The 25,982-nt window shown below is 34.8% G+C and overlaps 1 protein-coding gene across 2 annotated transcripts in view; it reads right to left on the bottom strand.

Moving 5' to 3' along the window:
* CTNNA3 (catenin alpha 3) overlaps positions 1-25,982 on the bottom strand; it is a 1,866,967-nt gene that overhangs the window by 113,157 nt on the left and 1,727,828 nt on the right. For both annotated transcript variants that reach the window (XM_059170124.1, XM_059170125.1), the window contains exon 15: positions 18,521-18,702. In XM_059170124.1, coding sequence (XP_059026107.1) covers positions 18,521-18,702 — 182 coding nt within the window. The remainder of the gene's footprint in view (positions 1-18,520; positions 18,703-25,982) is intronic.

Genomic DNA, 25,982 nt, shown 5'->3' with positions numbered 1-25,982 from the left:
TGTAGGAAATAAGGAAATATTATTTGAAGACAATGATGGAATTTGAGGGGGTTCAGAATGTTTTCCCAAGGAAACCTTAAATTCATCTCTCCCTTCTAAAGCATTTAAACGCCAAAAATATCTAATTTAAAACTTTGTTTTGGCTTCTACAATAACGGGATTGTTATGGCTCTTTCTTTTCTTTTTTCTTTTATTTGTTTTTCTTTTGTTATTATACACAATAAAAATTTGAATCCAATAAAGCTCCATGACTTAGAATCTGTGACATAAATTCTATGTTTATGATAAAAATAGAATCTAACAAAATAAACATTAAAATCTGAAAGCCCTGAGTAACTTTCCATGGAGAAAATAAAATTAAATAGCCATTCTGCCACTGTATGAACAAAAGAAGACAGTCTCATGTTTTAAAAATCATGTTAATTACAGTAATAGTGATAATTAATATTTATATAGTTGTACCTGAATGATCAGTGCCCCTGCTGGAAAGACAAGCCAGAAGTGACCTGGTTAATGAGTCTGTGACAGATAAGGTAGGGGCACTGAGATAAACTCCCACTCACAATCACAGAATATGGTCACAAAAACATAAATATCAAACACTGCTTTCAAGGTAAGTACGCGTTCCAAGTGAGGGCTGGAACCTGTAGAGGCAAGCATCTGTAACCAAGTTAGAGAACCCCAAAACACAGAGAAAAGTAAGCGAATTTAACTAGCGAGAGGATCCCTCTTACCTCAAATTAAGAATGACTTAAGCAACTACATACGAGAATAACAAGAATTTAGTATCTCTCTGAGGCTCCCTCCCTCCATAAATCTTCTGGTACAAAAACACCACCTGATCATAAGAAAAGAATGGATGAAACTCCAAATCTGAAAGCCCAAGCAAAGGATGAAAGACAATGGTTGGTGTCATGAGGGCACAAAGAGACAGATCAAGATTTTCATAGGACAGTGATTATCATACAGGCCAACTGGTCTAAGTTATCTAAGAAAAGAAAAATAAAATGACAACAGATGGGAAAATGGAAGGATTTGAGATGAGAGAACATGACAAGGTTGAGAGTAAGGCATTAAAAGTTTTAGAAAAGAGGGAATTCGACATAGGAATGAGAATTTAAGACATCAAATGTGTGAGGGGGAAATCCTATTTATAGAATATATTCATCAAAGTACTGTAAAAGAGCAAATAAACTCCAAGCTGCACTAATTAAGAGCTCTTGAAACACAGCAGGAATAAGACTGATAAAATTAGTTATATTCACAGAGGTCTATCTATTGAAATGTTTCACTGCTTCTCTTTTTTTTTTTTTTAAACCAGTTACTTTTATTTTTTGTTTCTTTGTACTTAGTATTTTTTTTTAATTTTTATTTATTTATTTGACAGACAGAGATCACAAGTAGGCAGAGAGGCAGGCATAGAGAGAGAGAGAGGGAAGCAGGCTTCCTGCGGAGCAGGGAGTCCCATGCGGGGCTCGATCCCCGGACCCTGAGATCATGACCTGAGCCGAAGGCAGCAGCCCAAACCACTGAGCCACCCAGGCGCCCCTGTACTTAGTATTTTTTAATTTAAATTCAATTAATTAATATGTAATATATTATTGGTTTCAGAGGTACAGGTCTGTGATTCATCAGTCTTATATTACAACTAGTGCTCATTATATCACATGCTCTCCTTAATGACCATTACCCAGTTACCCGATCCCCCCCTCCTCTCCCCTCCAGCAACCCTCAGTTTATTTCCTGTGATTAAAATCAGTTTTAAACTCATTGGACCATTGGTTTAGGATGAAGATTATCACATATTGCTTCTGTTTTCTATAAAAATAAATATTTTGTTTTTAAATATAAAATCAATTCAGTATTGTTTATATAATAATCTATACATCACCATCCCAAAGATATTATTATCAGTTACATTTCTGAGAGACTGAACGTACAAATGGACAATGGCCAGACTAAATATAATAATAGAGCTTTGACCCAGGAACTGCAGCAACTAGGTCAGGAAACAAAACCATAGGCTCTGCTCAACTGACCAAGAATGGTCAAGCCTTTGACAATAACAGCTGGTTTACTCGTATATGCCTTACTTTAAATTCAGTAACAATTAGAGAAAGTAAAAAATGTTCCCCAAACCCATAGTATATGACGCCCTGCTTTTAGTTAGCCTGCCTCTTTCTTATGTCAACAGTCTCCAATCAGAGATGCCTAAAGGTTTTTGGTTGCTGTTTTGTTTCGTTTTCCATTTTAAATCTTTCCATCTTCTCTGCCTGCCTTTGAGTCTCTGCCAAAAGTAAGTGATGGTAGCTCCTTTGTTATAGCAGGCTCTGAATAAATAGCCTTTGTATGTTCTCATTTGGGTAGTTTTTGTTTATGCCCACATTTCTAATAGTTTAATCTCCTGTGCTTCAGAAAATGCATAATTTAATTACATCCGCCTGTAATCTCTGCAGATTCATAGAATACAGTACTGTTTTGCCACTTGGAAATTGACATAGCTGTCTCATAAATTCACCTCAGCCAGACATTGAAATGCTAAATTTCAGGGAAGAGTATCTGTGCTCTCACTCTCGGTTGATTTTAATGAACAATTACTAAGATGTTACATAAGCTGAATTTTTACCCATTACTTATCATGTCAAAATATATGTAAATTTTTATCATGTAAAAAATAACTAGCATACAGAATCATTCTATTTATGTTAAAGCATTTCTACTCAGCATTAGTGAATAATGATTCCAGTGATTTAAGACTCGACAAAATAAAATAAATCTCATTTTTACAAGGAGAATATTCATGGAAAAGACAAAGGTAATGCCTTAAAATTGCTCTCACATGCTGCCCAACAAGATGAAAAAAAGTGAGCCATTATCATAGAGTACAGAAAAATAACCCTTCCTCCCTGATATAATATTTATTTCAAATATAACATGAATGTCTTCTTAAAGTTATTAATTAGAAAGCCAGAATGTTCTTTTAAATCTTAATGCTCCACGTGTTTCACATTTTCAATTATTTGCTAGATATTTATGTGTATATTTAATACATATGAGAAAAAGTCAGGAGTCTTATCAAGTAAAACAAAAATTACATTTCTCTGCCTTTATAGTTTAAATCATATCACATAATACTGCTTTTAAAAGGAAAAATGTAAAGCTTATTAATATTTCTTATTCTTTTTGCTACGTGGGCTAAAACATTTAAACTGCTATTGTTGTAAACGTATTATATTAGAATATAAATCTTTTACCTCAGAAAGCAAAATAAACCGTATGCAAAGAAATTCCATATTTAACAAGAATGTGTGAGACATAGAACACATGAATTTTTATTCATTCCAACTATACTTCTAGAAAAGCTTTAATTCCGAAGCCCTAGCTGAATAAGAAGCAAGGTGAGTTTTTAATCCTCTCTGCCCATTTTCTATTCCTCTTCTCAGAAATGTATTTTAAAGAAAAGGAAGGTGAGGCAAAAACTTTTCTTGAAAACAAGCCTGTGTCCAGTGGGAAGTATGTGAAGAATGAAGAACAAATATACCTCCAGTCCCAGATCTAGTAATACATCTGCCATCACTCTGTAGCTGTGGCATCCAAGGACTCCTCTTCTACAGATAAATATTTATTTCTACATGAGTACTTATGAGTTTGACAGACAGAGATCACAAGCAGGCAGAGAGGCAGGCAGAGAGAAAGGGGGAAGCAGGCTCCCTGCTGAGCAGAGAGCCGATGCGGGGCTAGATCCCAGGATCCTGGGATCATGACTTGAGCCCATGACCCTGGGATCACGACCTGAGCTGAAGGCAGAGGCTTAACTCACTGAACTACCCAGGCGTCCCAATTGGATGGTTTCCAAAGTACCTCCTCCCATTGCCCAATTATTCCTTGCACATTCTGAACATAAGGAAACCTGAGGGTTCAGTGCCTCAGTGCTCTTTGGATCCATACACTCCTCTGTTTTAGGTTAACTCTTGAATGCAACAGGTCATGCTTAAAATGGATAGAGTGGCAAGATGCCTTACGAAAACTGTTCCATTTGTAGGCTTAGCTAATGGATTGGATCAACATTCTCAGAACATCCTAGGAATATTATAGAAATATAAAATCAGAAGAATTGCTGGTTGTAGTATTACATAATACTACAACCCAAGATAAATAAATACACAACACAAGATAAATACAACACAAGATAAATAAGTCATTTCTAACCCTTTTGGAAAATGCAGCATGTGCATGTACATTTTGGGTAACTAATTAAAATGAAACAAAAAGCTGTATTTTTCCCATGTTTATCATACATACAGTTGGGCTTAAAACACTAATTAAAATTTTTCAAATTGCAGTATTTTAGGGACATTTGATTAACCATGTGATTATCCACATTTGGCCCATCACCAGAAAAGTGGTATTTATTAACAAATAGGTTACCTAAATTTGTAAATAACCAAAGTACCTTGTTAGTGTTTATAAGCACTTCTTTTTTTTCTTACTGATAAATGTAAGTCTTCAAAATTTCAGAAGGAAGTTATTAGGAAAAAAGAACTTGGCCTCATTTTGATAAAAGATATCAGCATACATGATTTGACATACAAATAAACACATTTTTTGCAACCTTTTCTCTCCAAAGTTTTCTTCATGACATCATTCTCATAAACGCAGAACTGGGCCATTAATGCAACTAAAAATGCAGACAATCTGACAATGAAAGACCTTCCCGTCTTTCTGTTTTCTGGTACACAGCCCAACAGAGGTCTTCATTCGACATGTGTGATAGTCTCTCCTATGGCTGGGCATAAGTAGCCCAGGTGAGAAAAACTTCCATATCTTTACTTTCCCTATTTTTATCTCAACTCTTAGCAAGATTCTGGAGTCTCTCAGAGCTGACTTTCTGCTGCCACCATGTCTACTCCTATTTTCATTCTTTTAGATGTTTTTCTTTGACCTTTCTGCTCTGCTGCCCATTTTCCTATTCTCCTCATCTCTTCTCCCATTGTGTCTTGTGCTGTTCTAGTTCAAAATCTTCCATTGTAGATTTTGGTATATCATTCATACCAAAGTCAGTGCCTGATATTCAGTAGATATTCCACAAATGAACCAGCAAAAATTTTACAAAAGCCTATAAATCTTGTCAAAATAATATATATTTTAAAAAAGAAATTGACATCATGTTGTATCTTAAAATATATAGTTGATGAGGATAGATAGAGCTTCTGGTATGTTTCTGAATAAATAAATTCGTGCTTAGGGGCACCTGGGCATCTCAGTTGCTTAAGAGTCCCACTCTTGATTTCAGTGCAGGTCATGATCTCAGGGTCTTGAGAGCCAGTCCTGCATTGGGCTCATGCTGGGGTTGGGGCCTGCTTAAGATTCTCTCTCCCTCTCCTTCTCCTTCTGCCCCTCTCCCCCACTTGCACACCCTTTCTCTGTCTAAAAATAATAATGATGATGATAATAATAATAGTACTTAAATCAGCATTACCTTTATCTAGGTATTTTTAATTCTTTAACTTTATTAATACTGACATTAAAGTTGATACATACTTAGCATAATTTGGGGGCAAATATGAATATGATTTTTTTTTTCTTATTTAAGGGGGAGTTATCATTTTTTATCATTTTCCTCACAGTTTTTCAGCAGTGGGGGCACCTGGGTGGCTCAGTTAAGCCTCTGCCTTCTGCTCAGGTCGTGATCTCAGGGTCCTGGGATTGAGCCCGCACTGGGCTCTCTGCTTGGCAGGGAGCCTGTTTCCCCCTCTCTCTCTGCCTGCTTCTCTGCCTACTTGTGATCTCTCTCTCTCTATCAAATAAATAAATAAATAAAATCTTTACAAAAATAATTTTTCAGCAATGATTAAAAGATACATCTTAAGTGATCACACAAGGTACAATTAAATATCTAGAAAGTTTTACCTAGAGCCTAGCTCCTGTTCAGATGAGGAGAAAAAAAATTAGATGTTCTCAAGTGTTACATAAACCATGAAATGTGGGAACTGTTTAGGTTCAGTCAAGATACTGCTTAGAGAGAATTTACCTAAGGTTAGAAAAGGAAAAGAGAGCACAATTTATGAAGAAAACATTAATGAATAATCTAAACTTCAAAATACCATAAAGAGAAAACTTTCACAACCCTAATAAATTTCAGTGGGTTTCTGGACTAAGATGATAGGTTGTCACATATATAAAATTTTTCTCCTTTTCCAAGTCCCACTAACACTATAGATGCATTTTTTTTTCTTTTAAAGATCTAAACATTCTAGGATAGAAAGAACAGAACTGGACAAGAGACAATAGCAAGAACTATTAGGAAACTAGAAAGCAGATGCCAACTGGTAAACAATATAGTCAGCCTGAGAAAGCCAGAATCCAAGCCAGCAGTGGGAAAACTAATGACTAAATGGATCTAAACAGAAAGGTTCATGTGTGACTGGAACTGGGGAGAAAGGGAGGGACTGAAAAAGGCATTTTGGTCTCCTCACCTACTCCACACCACTGAACATCAGCTTCTCCCTTACCTCCAGAAAATTCTGGAGATTAATTCTCTGGAAAGGGTAAACCAAACAGTCTTTTACTGGAGGTCTTTAGACTTCTTTTGGGGTGGACTGCCTTTTACTGATGACAAGGGTATTGAATGAATGTTTGAATACTTTATAGTAAACGGAAAGACTTCCAACCCTTTTACCCTTTGCCCCTCTGCCCCCAGAACACATACCTTCCAGCAGGAGTTTGGAAGATGTTTCCCTGGGCAACTAATCATTACAAGGGGAAGACTTACTTCCCTCTAGTAAGTCTTAAGTCCTTCTAAGTCTGATTCTAGAAAGTATCTAATTCTTAAGAAAAGGGGTGCTGAATTTTAGAAGATTCCATAGGCTCATTGTAATAATCCAAAATGCATTGTAAGACTATGTGGATGGTCCTTCACAAAGGAAAAGTCATGTTTAAAAAACTAACCATGGGGCGCCTGGGTGGCTCAGTGGCTTAAGCCTCTGCCTTCAGCTCAGGTCATGATCTCAGGGTTCGGGGATTGAGTCCCACATCGGGCTCTCTGCTAGGCAGGGAGCCTACTTCCTCCTCTCTCTCTCTCTGCCTGCCTCTCTACCTATTTGTGATCTCTGTCTGTCAAATAAATAAAATTTAAAAAATCTTAAAAAAAAAAAAAAAAAAACTAACCATGATTTTTTTCTGCTTTTCTGACCTTCCTGCTTGGGAAAGAAGGCATCAAAATGTTAGTGACAGAGATGCTTCATTTCATTTGCAACTGTTCACAGACATCCAGAGTATAACCTCCATATCTCCAAAAAAGGCTAGAAGAAGTACTAAATGGTCAGTATGCTGAAGGGCTTGTGCCAAGGCTCAGAAATGGCTACATCAGGTTTTACAGGAGTATTTTTTACCATTTCCTGATACAGTACTTTCTACCAATTTACCAAGTTTCTATCAGCCTTTACCAGAATTTCCAAAGCCTGTCTAATCAAATGGGTCTCCCAATGGTGGTTAGACCCCCATGGATTGAGTCTTTGCAAGTGGCATCCAAAAGTGCTGTCATTCTTCCAAAATATATTAGATTTCTTTTCCTTCTGTCAAGTTACCATCATGATTCCAATTCTTGAATAGTTCCTCATTTCCTACTTCTTAGAACAACAACAACAACAATCACAACCACCACCACAACAAAAACTCCTGTCCATTTTCTAAGGCTTTTTTATAAGCTGCCACTTTCCTCATGCTCATCTTAACATCTTGTTGGGTTTATATAGTTTTGTTAGAGCTCCCAAATGGATCTGACTCATTCTCACCTTCTAGCCTCCACCTTCGTGTGTTTTCTCACTTATATAATCTCCTTCCACAATCTAATCCCCGTGTTTCATTCAATTCTAATATAAACTTCACCTGTTCATACTTTGTTTCTCTGCTTACTCTATTCCCCAATGATAACCTCGTCTTCTGATTTATAGCTAGAAGAATACAATGCATCACGCAATTGTTATTTCCAGTTGGTCTGTTTGTTTTCCCTATGAGGAAAGGACTGGGTCTTGTTCTGTGTTTAGCACATGGGTAAAGACTTGCAAAACAGTGAGTAGGTACATAGATTATGAAGTTGGATTGACTTCAAAATCAATTTCATTTGTGTATCCTTGAGCAACCTATCTGACCTCTCTGAGTCTCAGTTTCTTTAATAATGAAATGGAGAATGTAACAATCAAGCTGTACTGAAGATAAAAATGAGAGAATATACATATTTATCATAGTGAAGTACACAGTAAGCATTCATCAATGTTTACCATTATTATGGCTCTTACTGATAGTAAAATAGTAGTTGAGGAAAATTAGAATATTTAGTGACACTTCAGAAAAGATAATGTATATTTTTTATAATTATTTTTAAAAATGGTGGTGGGTACTAGAGAGGGCATGGATTGCATGGAGCACTGGGTGTGGTGGAAAAACAATGAATACTGTTACACTGAAAAGAAATTAAAAAAATATATATATATATGACCATTTAAACTCTGTGTGGGAGACAAAGTACTATTCTATCAAATATCGACTGCTTATGGGTAAACACAGTCCTGCCAATTACAACCCCCATCCTCACATGTTCTCTTATAAAGAAGCTAAAACAAATGCAGTGAAAGAAATGTGACATGGGTGGAACTAAGGAATAACTTATATATAAAACTGCTAAATTTGGGGTGCCTGGGTGGCTCAGTGGGTTAAGCCTCTGCCTTTAGCTCAGGTCATGGTCTCAGGGTCCAGGGATGGAGCCCCACATCCTGGATCTTTGCTCAGCAAGGAGTCTGCTTCCCCCTCTCCCTCTGCCTGCCTCTCTGCCTACTTGTGATCTCTCTCTCTGTCAAATAAATAAATAAATAAAATCTTTAAAAGTGCTAAACTTAAGTTTCAGAAAAAGCACTGTAGTGTCTGAAAAAAAAACCCTTAAAACAGAACTGGGAGTTTAAAAAAAAAAGAGTGAGAAACAAGGTTGTATCCATTTAAAAACAATTGGAGATATATCACAGTCTGTATGAACTGAAATTAAACAGAATCTGGATTCAATTCAAGCGCAAAAGATTATCGGAGTCCAACATTCAATTTTGCTCCTCTTCCTTTACTGCAGTTTGAACACATATTATTCCTGTTCTGTGGATGCCTTTGGCAGTGACACCTACAGATTGTGAGAAAGTTGGGCTGTTTAGCTTTTGCAAAACATGAAATGTGTCTATTTCCCAATGAGTTACCACACTGTGGAGTTGTGAATCCTTTTCTAACACCCCAGCTACAGATTACAAAATCCTCAAAGTCACTGAACATTCTTTCTAAATACAGTATTCAGCATTCTTTTCTAAGTTGATTCTAAATATGTAGCTTTGGGAGGGTAATTGAGGCAGAGCAGGAGAAACTGCCCTGAAATCTGTATTTTCATCACTTGTTGGCGACATGTCCTTACCTTTCCACCTTTTGTTCTATTTTTGACCTCATTCCCCTCACTTCCCAGTCTGGGCCCAGTCAGTTGTTCTAATAGTTTCAATTCTCCCATTCCCTTGAATCCTGCTGCAAACTCCTTTCTATCCTAGGAATTCAGATAAATCCAATTTTCTAGTTTTCTCAGAACATGTGAAAGGAGAATCTATTCACTCTGTTCCTAATGAATATTTTGGGTTTCAAACTACAGGTGATGAACCATAAATGAGTTAATGAATGATCATCTTAGGTGACTACTTTTTATAATCCAGATCTCTTTCTGTGTCTTTATCTAAGCTCTCACTCGACATTGGCCTTTTTATGCTTTCTCATATCCCACAGTTGACATTGCCCCATAAATAGAAGTCATTAGGCATTTACTTCATCAAATTTCCTCTCTTTGTTCATACATTTCCTTTCACTGTTTTTTTTTTTTTTTTTTTAGTTTTATTTTCATTTTTAAAGTATCAGTTTCACCGCAGTTAACATACACTACTATAGGGGCAACCTGGGTGGCTTAGTAGGTTAAAAATCCCACTCATGGAATCTTCTTGTCCATCTCCCTCTCTTTCCTCTCCTCTCCCAACTCAAGTGCACCTTGAGGAACCATGGAAAGGTTATATATATATATATTATATATTATATATATATTTATATATAATAATATATATAATGTTATAATGTTATATTGTTATATAATATATATATAATGTTATATTAATATATATATATTAAAAACATAATGTTATATTAGTTTCAAGAAAATAATACAGTAATTCAACATTTCCATACATTAATTAGGGCTTATCACATTCCTTCTCTTTTAGAGAGAGTTCTCCTCCTCCTTTCCATGGTTCCTTGAAAAAACGTTCCTATAGACCTCTATGTAAAAATGATAGAGGCACCTGGGTAGCTCAGTCAGTTGAACGTCTGACTCTTGATTTAAGCTCAGGTCATGATCTCAGGATCATGAGACTGAGCCACACTTTGGGCTCCACACTCAGTGCAGAGTCTGCCTGTCCCTCTACCTCTGCTCGTCCCCCCACCCAAATAAAAAAAAAAAATCTTCCAAAATAAATAAATAATAAATAAATAAATGTGATAGATTTATTTTTACATCTGTACATATGGTATTGTTGTACTTAACTTTTTTTTTAACTACTAAACTTACTACAGTTACATATTACAAATACTAATGTATTTATTATGATTCTAATGTGTTTCTAGTTTTTATTTGCACTCCCCATTTTCTTTTCTAATTTTATTCTCACTTTCTGATTTCTAACATCACTACATTACTTGCATCTACTGATACTTGAATTTTGTTTCAGAGCTTCCTCAGAAATTAAAAAAGACATTATATGCATTCTTTAGGTAACAAGTATAATGTTAATTATATTAATGTTAATGTTCTTAGTTCTCCCTGCATCTAAAAATAGACAATTTAACTCTGATCTCCAACAATTACATGGTCCCTGTGCAAGGGGTCACTTCAAATAGTCTTTTCTACTGTCATTGTTGTTTTTCTGCTAATGCTTATTTGAATAAACCAACAGATTTTTCTGATTTCTTTGTTCATAATTGTTTTTTGAATCTTAATTTTTTTTACTTTTGAGGTAGCATTTCTGAATATGTAATTTGAAATCCATCAGTTAAATAGGTCATATACTTGGGGTCCCTATTTCTTAAACATAACCTTGATTAACTCAAACTCTTGTTGCTCTTTCAAACTGGTCCATGGAATTATTTCTTGTTTCCTTTTAGAGGCACAGCTTAGTGCCACAAGAGAGGCACTCTTGGCTTTTGCAAGAATCTCACTTCCAGCTCCCCTGACTATATGTTTCCTCTTAATCTCACATGGGTATTAAAAATTTAAATCTTTAGTGTCCAACACTTAAGATCTATATAAGGGTTAAGGAAAAAATGAAAAGTGTGGATTTCCCTGTCAGAATGACTAAAATGAAAAACACAAGAAATAACAAGTGTTTTGGCAAGGTGGTAGAGAAAAAGGAAGCCTCATGCACCACTGCTAAGAATGCAAGCTGGTATACCCACTATGGAAAACAGTATGGAGGTTCCTTAAAAAATTAAAAATAGAGAGGCACCTGGGTGGATCAGTCAGTCAAATCAGTGTCCAACTCTGGGTTTTGCATCAGGTCATGATGTCATGGCTCCTGGGATTGAGCCAGGCAACAGGCTCTTCACTCAGTGGGGAGTTTGAAGATTCTCTCCCTCTGCCCATCCCCCCACTCTCTCTCTCTCTCAAATAAATAAATCCTAAAAAAAAAATTAAAAATAGGATTGCCATATGATCCAGTAACTTCACTATTGTGTATTTACCCAAAGAGAACAAAAATATTAATTGGAAAAGATAATATGCACCAGTATGTTTACTGTAGCATTACTTACAATAGCTAGATATGGAGACAAGCCACATCTGTCCACAGATGAATGGATGAAGAAGATGTGGTATATATACACATACATACACAATGGAATATTACTCTGCCATAAAAAATAAAATCTGTGCAGCAACAAAATGGATGGATTTAGAGGGTATAGTGCTAAGTGAAATAGGTCAGTCAGAGAATGACAAATAGCACATGATTTCATGTATATGTGGAATTGAAGAGACAAAACAAATGAACCAAGTAAATAAAGAGGAAAACAAAAACACAGACTCTTAAATATAGAAAATAAGCTATAGAGAATTCCCAGAGGGGAGATGGGTGGGGGAATGGATAAAATAGGTGAAGAGGATTAAGAATGCACTTATTGCACTGAGTTATGTACAGAATTGCTGAATAATTATATTGTACACCTGAAACCAGTATAGCACTATATGTTAATTATACTTTAAAAATAAATTAAAAAAATGGAAAAGAACATTCCAAGAGCTTAAACTTATGTTTACTCCATTGTTGATATTTGGGTTTTTTGTTGTTGTTGTTGTTGTTGATTTTTAAGATTTTATTTATTTATTTGAGAGAGAGAGAGATCACAAGTAGGCAGAGAGACAGGCAGAGAAAGAGAGGAGGAAGCAGGCTTCCCGCTAAGCAGAGAGCCCGATGCGGGACTCGATCCCAGGACCCCGAAATGATGACCTGAGCTGAAGGCAGCGGCTTAACCCACTGAGCCACCCAGGCGCCCAATATTTGGGTTTTTGATTGTTTATTCTTGGTTTCTGAATTCAAGTGTAATTTCTTTTTTTCTTTTTATTAATTAATTTAAATTATTTTTTAAATTTTCCTAATTCATTCAACCAGTATGTATTATGTATTGTTATATATAGTCATATATATTATATATTGTCATATATACATACATGTACACATACTACAGCATATATAACTATATACAACTATTTTGTATATATATGGTTTAGGCTGTTATAAGTTCTGGGTATAAAACAATTAAGTCAGATTTCATATTTTCATACATTTTATAGTCTATTAGGGATATAGAGGAAGGGAATATATAAATAAATGGCCTAGATAATCCAGGATGTGGTAACTGCTAAAAGGAAAGTTAACAGTATCTTGTAATATGAAGAGACAGGTTGGGAAGAAGGCTACATTGGATGGTCAAGAAGGTGTCTATGATGGAACATTCCAGCTAAGACATGAAAGAAGAGGGCTCCTGGGTGGCTCAGTGGGTTAGGTCCTGGGATCGAGTCCTGCATCGGGCTCTCTGCTCAGCAGGGAGCCTGCTTCCCTTCCTCTCTCTCTGCCTGCCTCTCCATCTACTTGTGATTTCTCTCTGTCAAATAAATAAATAAAATCTTAAAAAAAAAAAAAGACAAGAAAGAAGAGTCATTTAAAGTCATGAAGGCTTACCCCCATATCTGTTTTTGCTTGTTTCTTTCTTCCTTTCTTTCTTCCTTTCTTTCTTTTTCTTTCTTTTCCTGTTTCTCAGTGCATATGCTCAACCACTTTATATCATTTTTTTGGTTATAGCTTTTTATTCCCCTTCTACAATTACTTTCTATCTCTTCACATTTCTATCTCTTCCTCTCTCCCTTGAGATATTTTAAAGTCTTGTCTTGATTGTGCTTCCTTTAAGATACTATGCTATTTTTATTTTATTTTAATTTTTTAAAAGATTTTATTTATTTGATAAAAAGAGAGAGAGGTAGGGAACACAAGCAGGGGGAATGGGAGAGGGAGAAGAAAGCTTCCCACTGAGCAGGGAGCCTGATGCAGGACTCGATCCCAGGACCCCAGGATCATGACCTGAGCTGAAGGCAGACACTTAATGACTGAACCACCCAGGCACCCCTATGTTATTTTTATTTTATCAGCTAGTCTCCCATGACCTCTTTTAACAACTGTTTTTTTCTTTCACCATTTAGTGAAGCTACACAAAGTACCCACAAATGGAGAACTGACAAAATTACACTATCTTTTCAATCTTCATTTTTGTAAAGATTTTATTTATTTGAGAAAGGGAAAGAGAGTACAATGGGTGGGAGGGGCAGAAGGAGGGGCAGAGGGAGAAGACTTCCTGTGAGCAAGAAGCCCCACCCCATGGTGACTGATCCCATGACTCTAGGATCATGACCTGAACCGAAAGCAGATACTTAACTGACTGAGCCACCCAGATGCCCCTTCAATCTTCATTTTAATTAAAATTTCTTCAAGTAAGACAACTTATTGATCACTCACTGACACTCCCTTAACTATGGCCCAGAATCCTTCTCATGTTACAAATGTTCTTATAATCACTTGAGTGATCTGTTTTTATGGAATTCTATTTCCTCTGCCCACCTCTTGGAATTTTGCTTCTTGTGACTTTGTCCTTGTTTATCCTTCTACTTCTACATTCTGTCCATAAATATAGTTATATACCCTCTAAATATTTACACTACAGAATTAAGATTTCTCATTACCCTACTTATCAACTGATATTAAAACAGCTCTTAGGGGCGCCTGGGTGGCTCAGTGGGTTAAAGCCTCTGCCTTTGGCTCAGGTCATGATCCCAGGGTCTCAGCAGGGAGCCTGCTTCCCCGTCTCTCTCTGCCTGAGACAATCCTTACCTCCACAAAGAAAATAAAAACAAAAACAAAAAAAATCCTTACCTCCACAAAGAAAAGGCAGGTACTTTTAACCTTGTATGCTCATTTCTTGTGATTATCTCCATACCTTAAGCAACATACTTTCTTTCCTAAGTTATAATTTATTGACTTTTCCCTCATCGTTTCCTTAGTTTGAGGAATTTGTATATTTTCATTGTTTATATTTATAGTCCTTGATAAGATTGATAAGGATTGTTTTTCATAAATTGTTGTAATTTAGTTGGTTTCACTTTGCTCTCTCTTCTCCCTCATACACACACACACACACAGACACACACACACACACACACACACACATACAGTGGATGTTATTTATAATATGTATATTTTTTGTATATAAGGAAAATACATGTATGTGTAGTATTGTTTGTGTCAAATTCCTAGGTATATGGTAATACCTTTCAATACATACATTTAGGTTTAGTCTTACCTATGAAAATATTTTCAGGAAGCCTGGGTGGCTCAGTTGGTTAAGCAACTACCTTTGGCTCAGGTCATGATTCTGGAGTCCCAGGATGGAGCCCTGCATGGGGCTCCCTGCTCAGTAGGGAGTCTGCTTTTCCCTCTGACCCCTTCCCTTTCATGCTCTCTCTCTCTCATTCTCTCTCTCACAAATGAATAAATAAAATCTTAAAAAAAGAAAATATTTTTAATTTATACTTTTAAATACTAGTTGTTTTATTATTTCTTAAATTATTCTTCAAAGGGTCCAAGGATAAGTATACTGGAGCTTCTTTGCCTCCTCTTTATTTCAAGGTCATTTTCCCTCTTTCCTTATTTCTTTATTTTTATCTCATAACTGTCTCTTAGTTAATCTCCTGCTTGATTTTAATGACTCTTATGGAATTTTTATTTGAATCGATTTCCCTCTGGATACTTCATAATTTGTCATTTTTGAATTTTTTTATTCTTTAATTTTGATGAACTTGTTTCATTCCTCAATCCCTTTTTTATTATTTATTTTTCATTCCTCTTGGTTTTTTATTTTGAATACATATTTTAAATATACATCTCCAACTTTTTATTATTTGAATATAGTTGACACAAAATTAGCTTTAGGTATATAACATAGTAACTCAACTTCTCTATACATTTCTCTATGCTAACTTAGCTATCATCCATTACCATTCAACACTATTACAATACCATTGACTATATTTCCTATGCTATGCCTTTCATTCCCATGACTTATTCATTCCATAATTGAAGCTTGTATCTCCTACTCCCTTTTACCTATTTTTCCCATCTCTCTACTCCCTTTCCTCTGGCAATCAACAGTTTGTTTTCTATATTTATAAGTCTGATTTTGATTTTTGTTTATTTACTTATTTATTTTGGTTTTTAGATTCCACATATGAGTAAAATCATATGTCTTTCTCAATCTATTTTACATAGCAAAAATGCCATCTAGGTCCATCCATGTTGTTAAAAGTGGCAACTTCTTCTTCTTTTTTTTTTTTTTTTTTGTGTGTGTGTGTGTAATCTTCCATTGTGTATATATACCACATCTTATCTATTCACCTATACAGGGACACTTGGGTTGCCTCCTATCTTGGCTATTGTAAACAATTCTGTAGTAAACATTGGGGTCCATATATCTTTTTGGATTAGTGTTTTCATTTTCTTTGGGTAAAAACCAGTAGTGAAATTATTGGATCATATGGTATTTTTGAAATTTATTTCAATTTGATGTGTTGCATTGCAGTTTTATTTTTCTGTTTTGTATTTGTTTTTAGACATAAGGGTCTCATTAGCTGAATTGTCTTAATTAACCTCTTTTTTCTTCCAGCTTTATAGAGGCATAATTGAAAAATACAACTGTAATATATTTAAAGTGTACAGGATGGGGATTTGAAATATGTTTATATAGTGAAATGATTATCACAACCAAGTTAATTAATACATCCATCAGTTTACATAGTTACTTTTTTTGTGTGTGCATAAAAGTGCTTAAGATTTACTCTCAGGCAATTTCAAGTATACAATACAGTATCTTAACAATAGTCACCAGACTGTATATTAAATACTCAAAGCTTATTCATCTTATAACTGAAAGTGTGTGCTCTTTTACCAACATCACCCCATTTCTTCTATCCCTCATTTTCCACCATTCTACTCTGTTTCTATGATTTTGATTTCTTTTTAAGATTCCACATAGGGGTGCTTGGATGGCTCAGTGGGTTAGCCCTGCCTTCAGCTCAGGTCATGATCTCGGGGTCCTAGGATTGAGTTCTGCTTCGGGCTCACTCCTGGGCAAGGGGCCTGCTTCCTCCTCCTCTCTCTCTCTCTCTCTCTGCCTGCCTACTTGTGGTCTCTCTCTGTCAAATAAATAAAATCTTTAAAAAAAAAAAAAAGATTCCACATAAAAAATATTTTACCATATTTTACATAAATATGTATAAACTATACATATTTATATATAGTTATATATAATGTGTGTGTGTATATATATATATATATATATATATATATATATATATAGACACATTTTCTTTACTCATTCTTCTTTTGAGAGACACCAACATTGTTTCCATACCTTGGCTATTGTAAACAATGTTGCAATAAACATTCATCGCCATACCCTCCTTATAACAAACGTATCTCAAAAGTTTGTCCAATTTTATAAATCTAAAAGTTACTTTATTTTAAATTATTTTAGGTTAAATAATATTTACAGATTTATGGGTCATATTTTTATGGGGAGAAATTTGTGAATTATCTGCTTATGTCTTTTGTCCATTCTAGGATATTTGTTTTTTTTAATCTTTATAATGTCTTTATGTATTCTTTATACATAAATGGCATCATGTTTTTGTTATTTTTTGTTACGAATGTTTACCCAATTATCCATTTATATTTTGATATTATTTAGAACATTCTATTGATCTATAGAATTTTTAATGTAGTTAAACTTAATAATCCTTTTTTGTAAATTCTTCCTTTTTAGCTAGAGCGTAGAAAGCCTTTCTCAATCTTTTTTTTTTTAAGGATTTGTTTATTTATTTATTTATTTGACAGACAGAGATCACAAGTTGGCAGAGAGGCAGGCAGAGAGAGAGGAGAAAGCAGGCTCCCCACGAAGCAGAGAGCCCGATGCGGGGCTCAATCCCAGGATCCTGGGATTATTACGTGAGCCGAAGGCAGAGGCTTTAACCCACTGAGCCACCCAGGCGCCCCGCCTTTCTCAATCTTAATATCAGTAAAAGATTTGTGTACATTTTTCCATTTGTTATGATTTTGAACTTACATTTATTACTCGATCTAAAATTTATATTTTTGTATAATGTATGGTGATATAAATGAATGTTTTTCTAAGTCTACCAGGTCTGCTTCAGAGTATTCTTCTGCTCTATGGCTTTTAAAATGACACCAACACTAAATTACCTTAATTATTGTAGTTTTGTATATTTTAGTAACTGGTAGGGCAAGAACTATATTATTTTACTGCTATTTGGCTAGCTCTATAAAATAATATTTTGAAGCTATAATAAACATTTTATTGCTTTTGGAATTTACACATAATGTATGATTCTTTCATGTATATCATTAAGTCACTGTGATTTAAATATATATTTGTTTGATATCTCACTAGAAAAAGATATCATTGAATCTTGGTGACACACAAGTCATTACAACTGAAGTTATGTAGCTATGGAAAATAAATACTCAGATGCTTCACTGAAATCAGTTTGATTTACCAATTTCTTTGTAAAATAATACACCAATATGAAACACAGAAAAGATTTCTAAGGTGACAGGGTATAAAGATTTCTAAAATAATTTTTGGCCATTTATGAGAAACTTTCCCATATTTATTTACCAAAACCTCTAGAACTACACACCTACAGCTTTCTAATTCTATATTATTTGTGTTTTTCCCACCATTTAGTTTTTAGCACCTGCCTCTTAGAGGAACTTAGGTTTCACTACTGTGACAAATGTTTCTACCAATTATAAATGTTACGCATCATTTTCCACATAATTACCTTGTGAAGTCTGTCATCTCCATCATAATCATACACATCTTCTTGGCCAGAACAATGATATCATTGCTGGTATCATCCCAAATCTCAATCTCAGCATCCAGTTTACTCTTTACTTTCTTGAAATCAGCAACTTGCTCAGCAATCTTTTCCTTTTCTGCCTCAGGCAATTGAGTCATCTTAGCCTAAAACAGGTGATATAGATTTATAATCATTCCACTATACCAAAAAGCATTTTAGGAACAAGTGGTCATTATAGGATATTCTTAAACTTGTTCATTGAGAAACAGAGACATGTCATAATTTTTTAAAAATCATAGAATCAAACTTTCTAGGCTTAATTTTTCCTATGGAAAAAATCTATTAAACGATAAACGTTTGCTCTAGAACTACAATGTTAAATTTAAGAATAACAATGTATAATTTAGTATCTGACATATTTAATTCTTCTCCTTAATACAAATGTGAAACTTCTTAAATTTCTAATGCAATATAATTTTAAATTAATTCAGGCTTAATACATTAAAAAAGCATATACCTTATTTAATTGTACCAATAATATTTTTCAAAAGGTAGAAGTATAACAAAACTATCTGGAAATGTCTACTGGCATTATAATGTCTGTTTATACATGTATGTATATACATTCAGACAGATCCTTACACAAACACTGCATACATGTTGGGTAAACAATAATAATATGCATTTATAAATCATATGTATTAGATAAGCACATGTTTAAAATCATAAGGATGTATATGGGTATTTTGTACATATATATACATTCAAGTGTGTATGCGTATACAAACTATTTGAGGGAAGAGTAAAAATATTATGGGCAGGGTTTATTAAAGCAGCCTTCACTAATTAGCATCCTGAGTTTTGAGGTTCTCTTCTCCCATGCCTAGCTAACTTGCTGGGTTGGCTTATTATTATTCTTTGGATATGTCGCATTTTTAACAGTGTGTAACTTGCATTTTCCACTTGGAATCTGAAATGTGGGAAGGACAGAAAACCATCTAAACCATCATATTTGCAGCATTAGCAACTGGGACCTATAACTTTTTGTCAAATGAAGAATCTTTTTATTTTTTTTCAAAATTTTATTTATTTATTTGACAGACAGAGACCACAAGTTGGCAGAGAGGCAGAGAGAATGGGGGAAGCAGGTTCCCTGCTGAGCAGAGAGCCTGATGCAGGGCTCGATCCCAGGTCCCTGAGATCATGACCTGAGCCAGAGGCAGAGGCTTAACCCACTGAGCCACCCAGGCACCCCTCAAATGAAGAATCTTGAAGTAAAAGTGATTTGATAGTATCAATGTCACAAAATTTTAGGCAACAGCCTGTGCAATCATATTCTTAAAAAAAAAAAAAAAAACTATATACATTCTAATAGGATGAGTACATGGGCCTTAGAGGGAGTAGTTAAAATGATAAATCATTTAAGTAAATTTTACTTATTATTCACACCAAATACGTGATACCTACAATGCCTATGTACTTTCAGATGCTAGTCTCTAGGACATCCATATATTAGCGAATAAGGAAAATCACCTCAAAAAGCTTTGAAATATTCCGGACACTAAGCCCAAAGTAGTTGAAATACACTTTATTTAATCAATATTGTACAAGAGCAAAAAAGCTCAAATATATGAATGAAGGAATTACAAGCATGATCAGTGGAAAATCCAACAACAAACAAAATGAAAATTAAAGAACCAATATCAAGTGTCTGTCATTTATTGTCTATTTACTATAAGACTAACTCAGGGTTTAAAATAACTTGGTGTCTGTGAAATCTCAGCATAAATTATCCATGCTTCAGTTTTAACCCAGTAATGAAAACAAACAATGAAGCTTTCCAAATCGAAGCTTCCTTTAAATTTTTTTAGCATAATGTTTGACACATGACGAATGTTCAATAAATGAAAACTATTTCCTATTCAGTAAAAAAATTATGAAATATATTTCCTATCTATTACTTAACATTTTTCATTTTGCATTATTTTATTTGAAGAATCAAAATAAGCTATGAGAATGGGCTTTTAACTGATGAGCTATACAGGTGTCTCTTCCTTAGAATCTGAATCATTTGTAGTTTCCTTTCTCAGGCAATATGGCCTACTAAAAGAAAAGCAACTTTTACTACTGCTGGCATATAGCAAGGCACATGAATGGAGACACAGCTCCCTTATGTCTGAAATCAATAGTATGCAAATACATTAAGTAAATTGTAAGCTACTAACCCATTAAAGTAGCTCAAAAATTGACATGCATTTTCTCCATCTTGACTACTGGTCATTACCATTCTCTCCATTTTCATTAAAAAAAAATGTTTAAACTTCTCAATAATAATAGATGTAGGTAGATTCAACTGGGACACCTTTTTATGGTCTTTGTCTCAGAGGTAATAAATCCATGAATTGGGATCTAATAAATAATTTTGAAGTATACAGTGGAATATCATGGAAAATGATTTACCATCCTCACTAAAAAAAAAAAAAAAAAAAGGCTATTCAAGAGGTGTGGTTAAGGGTATTTTAAGTTCTGTTCCTTAGAATCCTACTGATTTCCAATATGACCTTAAGGAAGTCCCTTAACCTTCCTGTCTAAGTTTCTCCAGACATGAAATGACAGCAATTGCAGCTGCTATCCACCTGCCATGCAGGGACCAGAGTAGATTATTGGATAGCACTGAGGCTGACCCTGTCACGCACAGGAGTCTCATCAGTTGCACTCGATTTCCTTAATAACATCTCAACTCACATGGTGAATTATAATTACCAGATGTTTACTTCTGGCAGGATAAGGACCAAAAGTTGGGCCATAGTTTATAAAATTGAAAGTTCTAGTAAATTCTCACTCTCCCACAGGAGGAACAACAACATCAAAAAACCATTAAATGACTGACATCTTTCCTGAAGATTTTGAGTGCTTCTGTGAATGATTTATTCTATTAATCAAAATAAGACTTAGGAGAACACTTCCTCTTCAGAAATTCTGAACAAAAATTCTTTATTGGTTAATTGCATGCAGGATAAGGAAAGAAACAAAGCTTAACACAAATCAGGTAAGTGGAATTTCTGATGTTATTGCTGGCTGGCAATATGTCTCAGCTTCTGCACGAATCTGTAGAGTAGAACTGTGATATAAGTAGCTATCAGAGGCTTTTGGAATCACTGCCATCCCAGTGAGATTATATTTTGTGTCAACTGACTTTTGGAATTTTCTGCCAAGACAAGAATAGCTAACACTTAGATATGCCAGACACTCTTCCAGGCACCTTACATATATTTAACTTCACTCTTCATCACAGCCCTATGAGGTAACTATACTATTATCCTAATTTTAGTATATTATGAAACTGAGTGTGCCGAAGGTTAAGTTAAGTTATGAACTCAAGATCATAGTGTTAGTAAATGGTAGAGCCAGTATGGAAGCTTAGAAATTCTGGCTCTAGTGTTCTTGTCCTTTTACGACGCCAACAAACATGAGCAACATTGCCCACAATATAACAAAATATTCCCAGTCAACTGGATGCTATTTCTGTCACCTTCTCCTTTTGAATCCGATTATTCTCCAGTCTAGTCACATATATTCTAGAATCTGTTTCCTCATCTGTAAACTAGAGACAATGATATTCACCTCACAGGTTGTCTTAGAGATCAAACGAATGAATGTGTATGAAGCACTTTTTATTCTACTTAGTTGTCTTTAAATGCCCGCTGTTAACTTACACTAACAGACTCAGTTCTTCATTCTCTACAGTGATCCTCAGAATTCTATTTCTAATGCTATCTTCCTTTTAAAAAAATTTTGTATTTTTCCATTACCATATTAAGCATTTTCAAGTATCTGTATTTCCCCCATCTATAGCTATATCTGTATCTACACACACACACTTATATATGATATGACAATATATAATTTATAATTTCAGCTCTAAATCAGGGCTTAGCAGAATTTTTCTGTAAAAGGCAAGACAGTAAATAATGTATGTTTTTTAGGCCATACCATAGCACTCCCTTGCAAGACTCCATTCTGCTACTGCCATAATAATGCAAGAGCAGCCCTATACCATGCAAACCAATAAGTGTGGCTGTATCACAAAAAATTTACATGGGCATTGAAACTTCAGTTTCATATAATGTTCATGTGTCCTAAATATTATACTGATTACATCTATTGTGATTTTTTTTTCAACCACTTAACAATGTAAAAAACATTCCTAGCTCACAGGTTATACAAAAATAGTTGACGGGTCAGATTTGACTGTAGTTTGCCAACATTTGCCCAGTCCTTTATCTTCTTGATTTCTGTGTTTCTCCGTAGTACTCCCTGTCACCCAGTCTTGCATCCCTTTTAAAAAAAAATTTCCCTTTCTTTATGTATCCCATTCTGTCTGGCAGACAAAAAGTTGGTCCATTTCATCTCCAGTATTTTTATCACAACCATGTTCTAGTCTGTTTCCCAGGTCAGTTTTGTCTTTCATTTTCAATCCTTTTGTCTTGTTATCACTTGATCCAATCTATCTGATTTTCATAGAACTGTGTAACTCTTCAGCTAAAGACAAGAGCTTCTAAGTCTCCTTACTGAATAAAGAATATTAATTCCTCCAATACCATCCTTCAGTTTCTTTAACTAAAGTAGAAAATTTATATAGAAAAATGCCCAAGTCATAAAGGTACACCTGAAACTATTTTCATAAACTGAATGCATCCTTGTACCTAGCACCCAAATAAAAAAAAAAAAAAAGGTTTGCCAGCACTCCTGGAAGCCTCCTTGGGACCTATTTAAGTTACTCTCTCCCAAGAACCATCACTCTCTTGATTTCAAAAACTATAGATTTTCCTGTTTTTGAATCTTATAAAAATGAAATGATGGTATATGTGATCTTGTACCTGGCTTTTTATGTCCAATATTTATATATTTGAAATACATATATAGTGTTGCATGGTGTTATGCTTATTCTCCTTGCTCTGTACACACAAAATTCCACTGTGCAAATGTACATCATCTACTGATGTGCTTCTATTAATAATCTTTTGGGAAGTATTCCATTTCTGGCTGTTATGAAGTGAATATTCTCTTATTTTTCTTTTGGTGGTAATATTCATGTACTTTTCTTGAGTATATATCAAGTAAAATTACTGGGCCTCAGAGATGAACATAAACTTTGCCCATAATCACTTTTCAATAACATTTTATCTTCCTTTCATACCCTGCACCCTCAAGCTAAACAATTTGCTGTTGCCGGTGAATATATTGAGATATTACCCATTAATGATTTTGCTGATCTTTCCTCTCCCCATCATTTTTGGTCCAAACTTAATTCTATTTTCAAGCCAAATGTATGTAGTCCATCCTCTCTTTTCCTCCAGCTGTATATAATTATTCTTTTAAAAGTTTTAGAATGTGTGTGTTATCAGTTCTCAAGATATTCATATTAGTCTCTCTTATGGTCTAATTATTTGTAAATATGTATATCTTATTTTACTCACTAGAAGAAAGGTCTTTGAAAGCAGAACCACCTTTCAGAATAATAATAGTGGTCTCTCTCTCCCTCATGTACATACCTACGTATACGTTTATTTGTATTTTATTGGTCTCCTTCCCCTAGAATGTAAGTTTCCTGAAAGTAGGACATGTATATGATAAATGTTTATAGTTGTTAATAGAAATAGGAAGTAAAGAACAGGCTTGTGGAAATAAAATTGTATAGCATCGATCTGACATTTACTTTGCCATTTACATCTATATACTTTTCAAGCTTCTATCTCTCCAAGGTGGAAATTAATTTCTCATCTACATTTTTTCTTGTCCACTCTCAAACTTGGGTCCTCATTATTTTTCTATGACTGTATTAACAGCAAAATTGATCTTACCTTCTTCCCATCTGCTTTTTATTTCACTATGCTCATTACTACTACTAAAAATATGAATATGATTATGTTATTTCTTAAACATTTTCTATGACTTTCATTATCTCTTTAAAAAGATGAAAAGAAAGGGGAAAAGGTGTTATGATAAGAAAAATGCACAAAAAGTTGTCACACAAGCTTCTGTCCAAGCTCTTACACTGCCAAGTACTAGCTTTGTAGCAAGTAACTGAACCATCCTCAACCTCAATTTTATCATACGTTAAAATGATGATAAACTTATTAAAGGTTTTCTGACAAGTAGAATTATGTCTTTAAGTAATGATGCCTGGAATATATTAGAGACTTAGTAAATGGTACTTATAATTGATGTACATAAATGCCTTCACTTTAGCCTACAAAACTTTCACAACACTGTGGAGGACAGTTGAACCTCTGCTTTCGGCTCGTTGAACCTCTGCTTTCGGCTCGTTGAACCTCTGCTTTCGGCTCGGGGACCTGGCATCGAGCCCCACATCAGGCTTTCTGCTCAGCAGGGAGCCTGCTTCCCCCCTCTCTCTTCCTGCCTCTCTGCCTACTTGTGATCTCTATCTGTCAAACAAATAAATAAAATCTTAAAAAAAAAATTCACCTTGCTATCTCACAGAGTTTAGGCAGTAACCAAGTAAATTATATAGATAAATATATGCCATAAGCAACAAACATATAGAAATATAAAGTCATTATTATTCTCTTATTCTCAGAAGCACCAGAATCCAAATAACTTATTTTGCAGATAAGGAAACTGAGTCCCAGGAAAGAAAAATGACTTGAAAAATATTATCCAACTGCTTAGTGGCAAATTTGATCTTTTTTCTTTTTTTTTTTTTTATTAATTAATTTGTTTTTTTAAATAAACATATAATGTGTTTTTATCCCCAGGGGTACAGGTCTGTGAATCGCCAGGTTTACACACTTCACAGCACTCACCATAGCACATACCTTCCCCCAATGTCCATAACCCCACTCCCCTCTCTCTCCCCCCCTCCCCCAGCAACCCTGTTTGTTTTGTGAGATTAAGCGTCATTTATGCTTTGTCTCCCACCCAATCCCATCTTGTTTCATTTATTCTTTTCCTACCCCCAAACGCCCCATGTTGCATCACCAGTTCCTCATATCAGGGAGATCATACGATAGTTGTCTACTATTGACTTATTTCACTAAGCATGATACCCTCTAGTTCCATTCACGTCTCACAAATGGCAAGATTTCATTTCTTTTGATGACTGCATAGTATTCCATTATATATATATATATATATATATATATATATATATATATATATATATATATATATATATATATATCACCACGTCTTTATCCATTCATCTGTTTAGGACATCTAGGTTCTTTCCATAGTTTGGCTATTGTGGACATTGCTGCTATAAACATTTGGGTGCACGTGCCCCTTCAGATCACTACGTTTGTATCTTTAGGGTAAATACCCAGTAGTGTAATTGCTGGGTCATAGGGTAGTTCTATTTTCAACTTTTTGAGGAACCCCCATGCTGTTTTCCAGAGTGGTTGCACCAGCTTGCATTCCCACC

The sequence above is a fragment of the Mustela lutreola genome, chromosome 4 (assembly GCF_030435805.1).
Source record: "Mustela lutreola isolate mMusLut2 chromosome 4, mMusLut2.pri, whole genome shotgun sequence".
Taxonomy (NCBI): domain Eukaryota; kingdom Metazoa; phylum Chordata; class Mammalia; order Carnivora; family Mustelidae; genus Mustela; species Mustela lutreola.
This window is presented reverse-complemented; position numbering and strand designations above follow the sequence as displayed.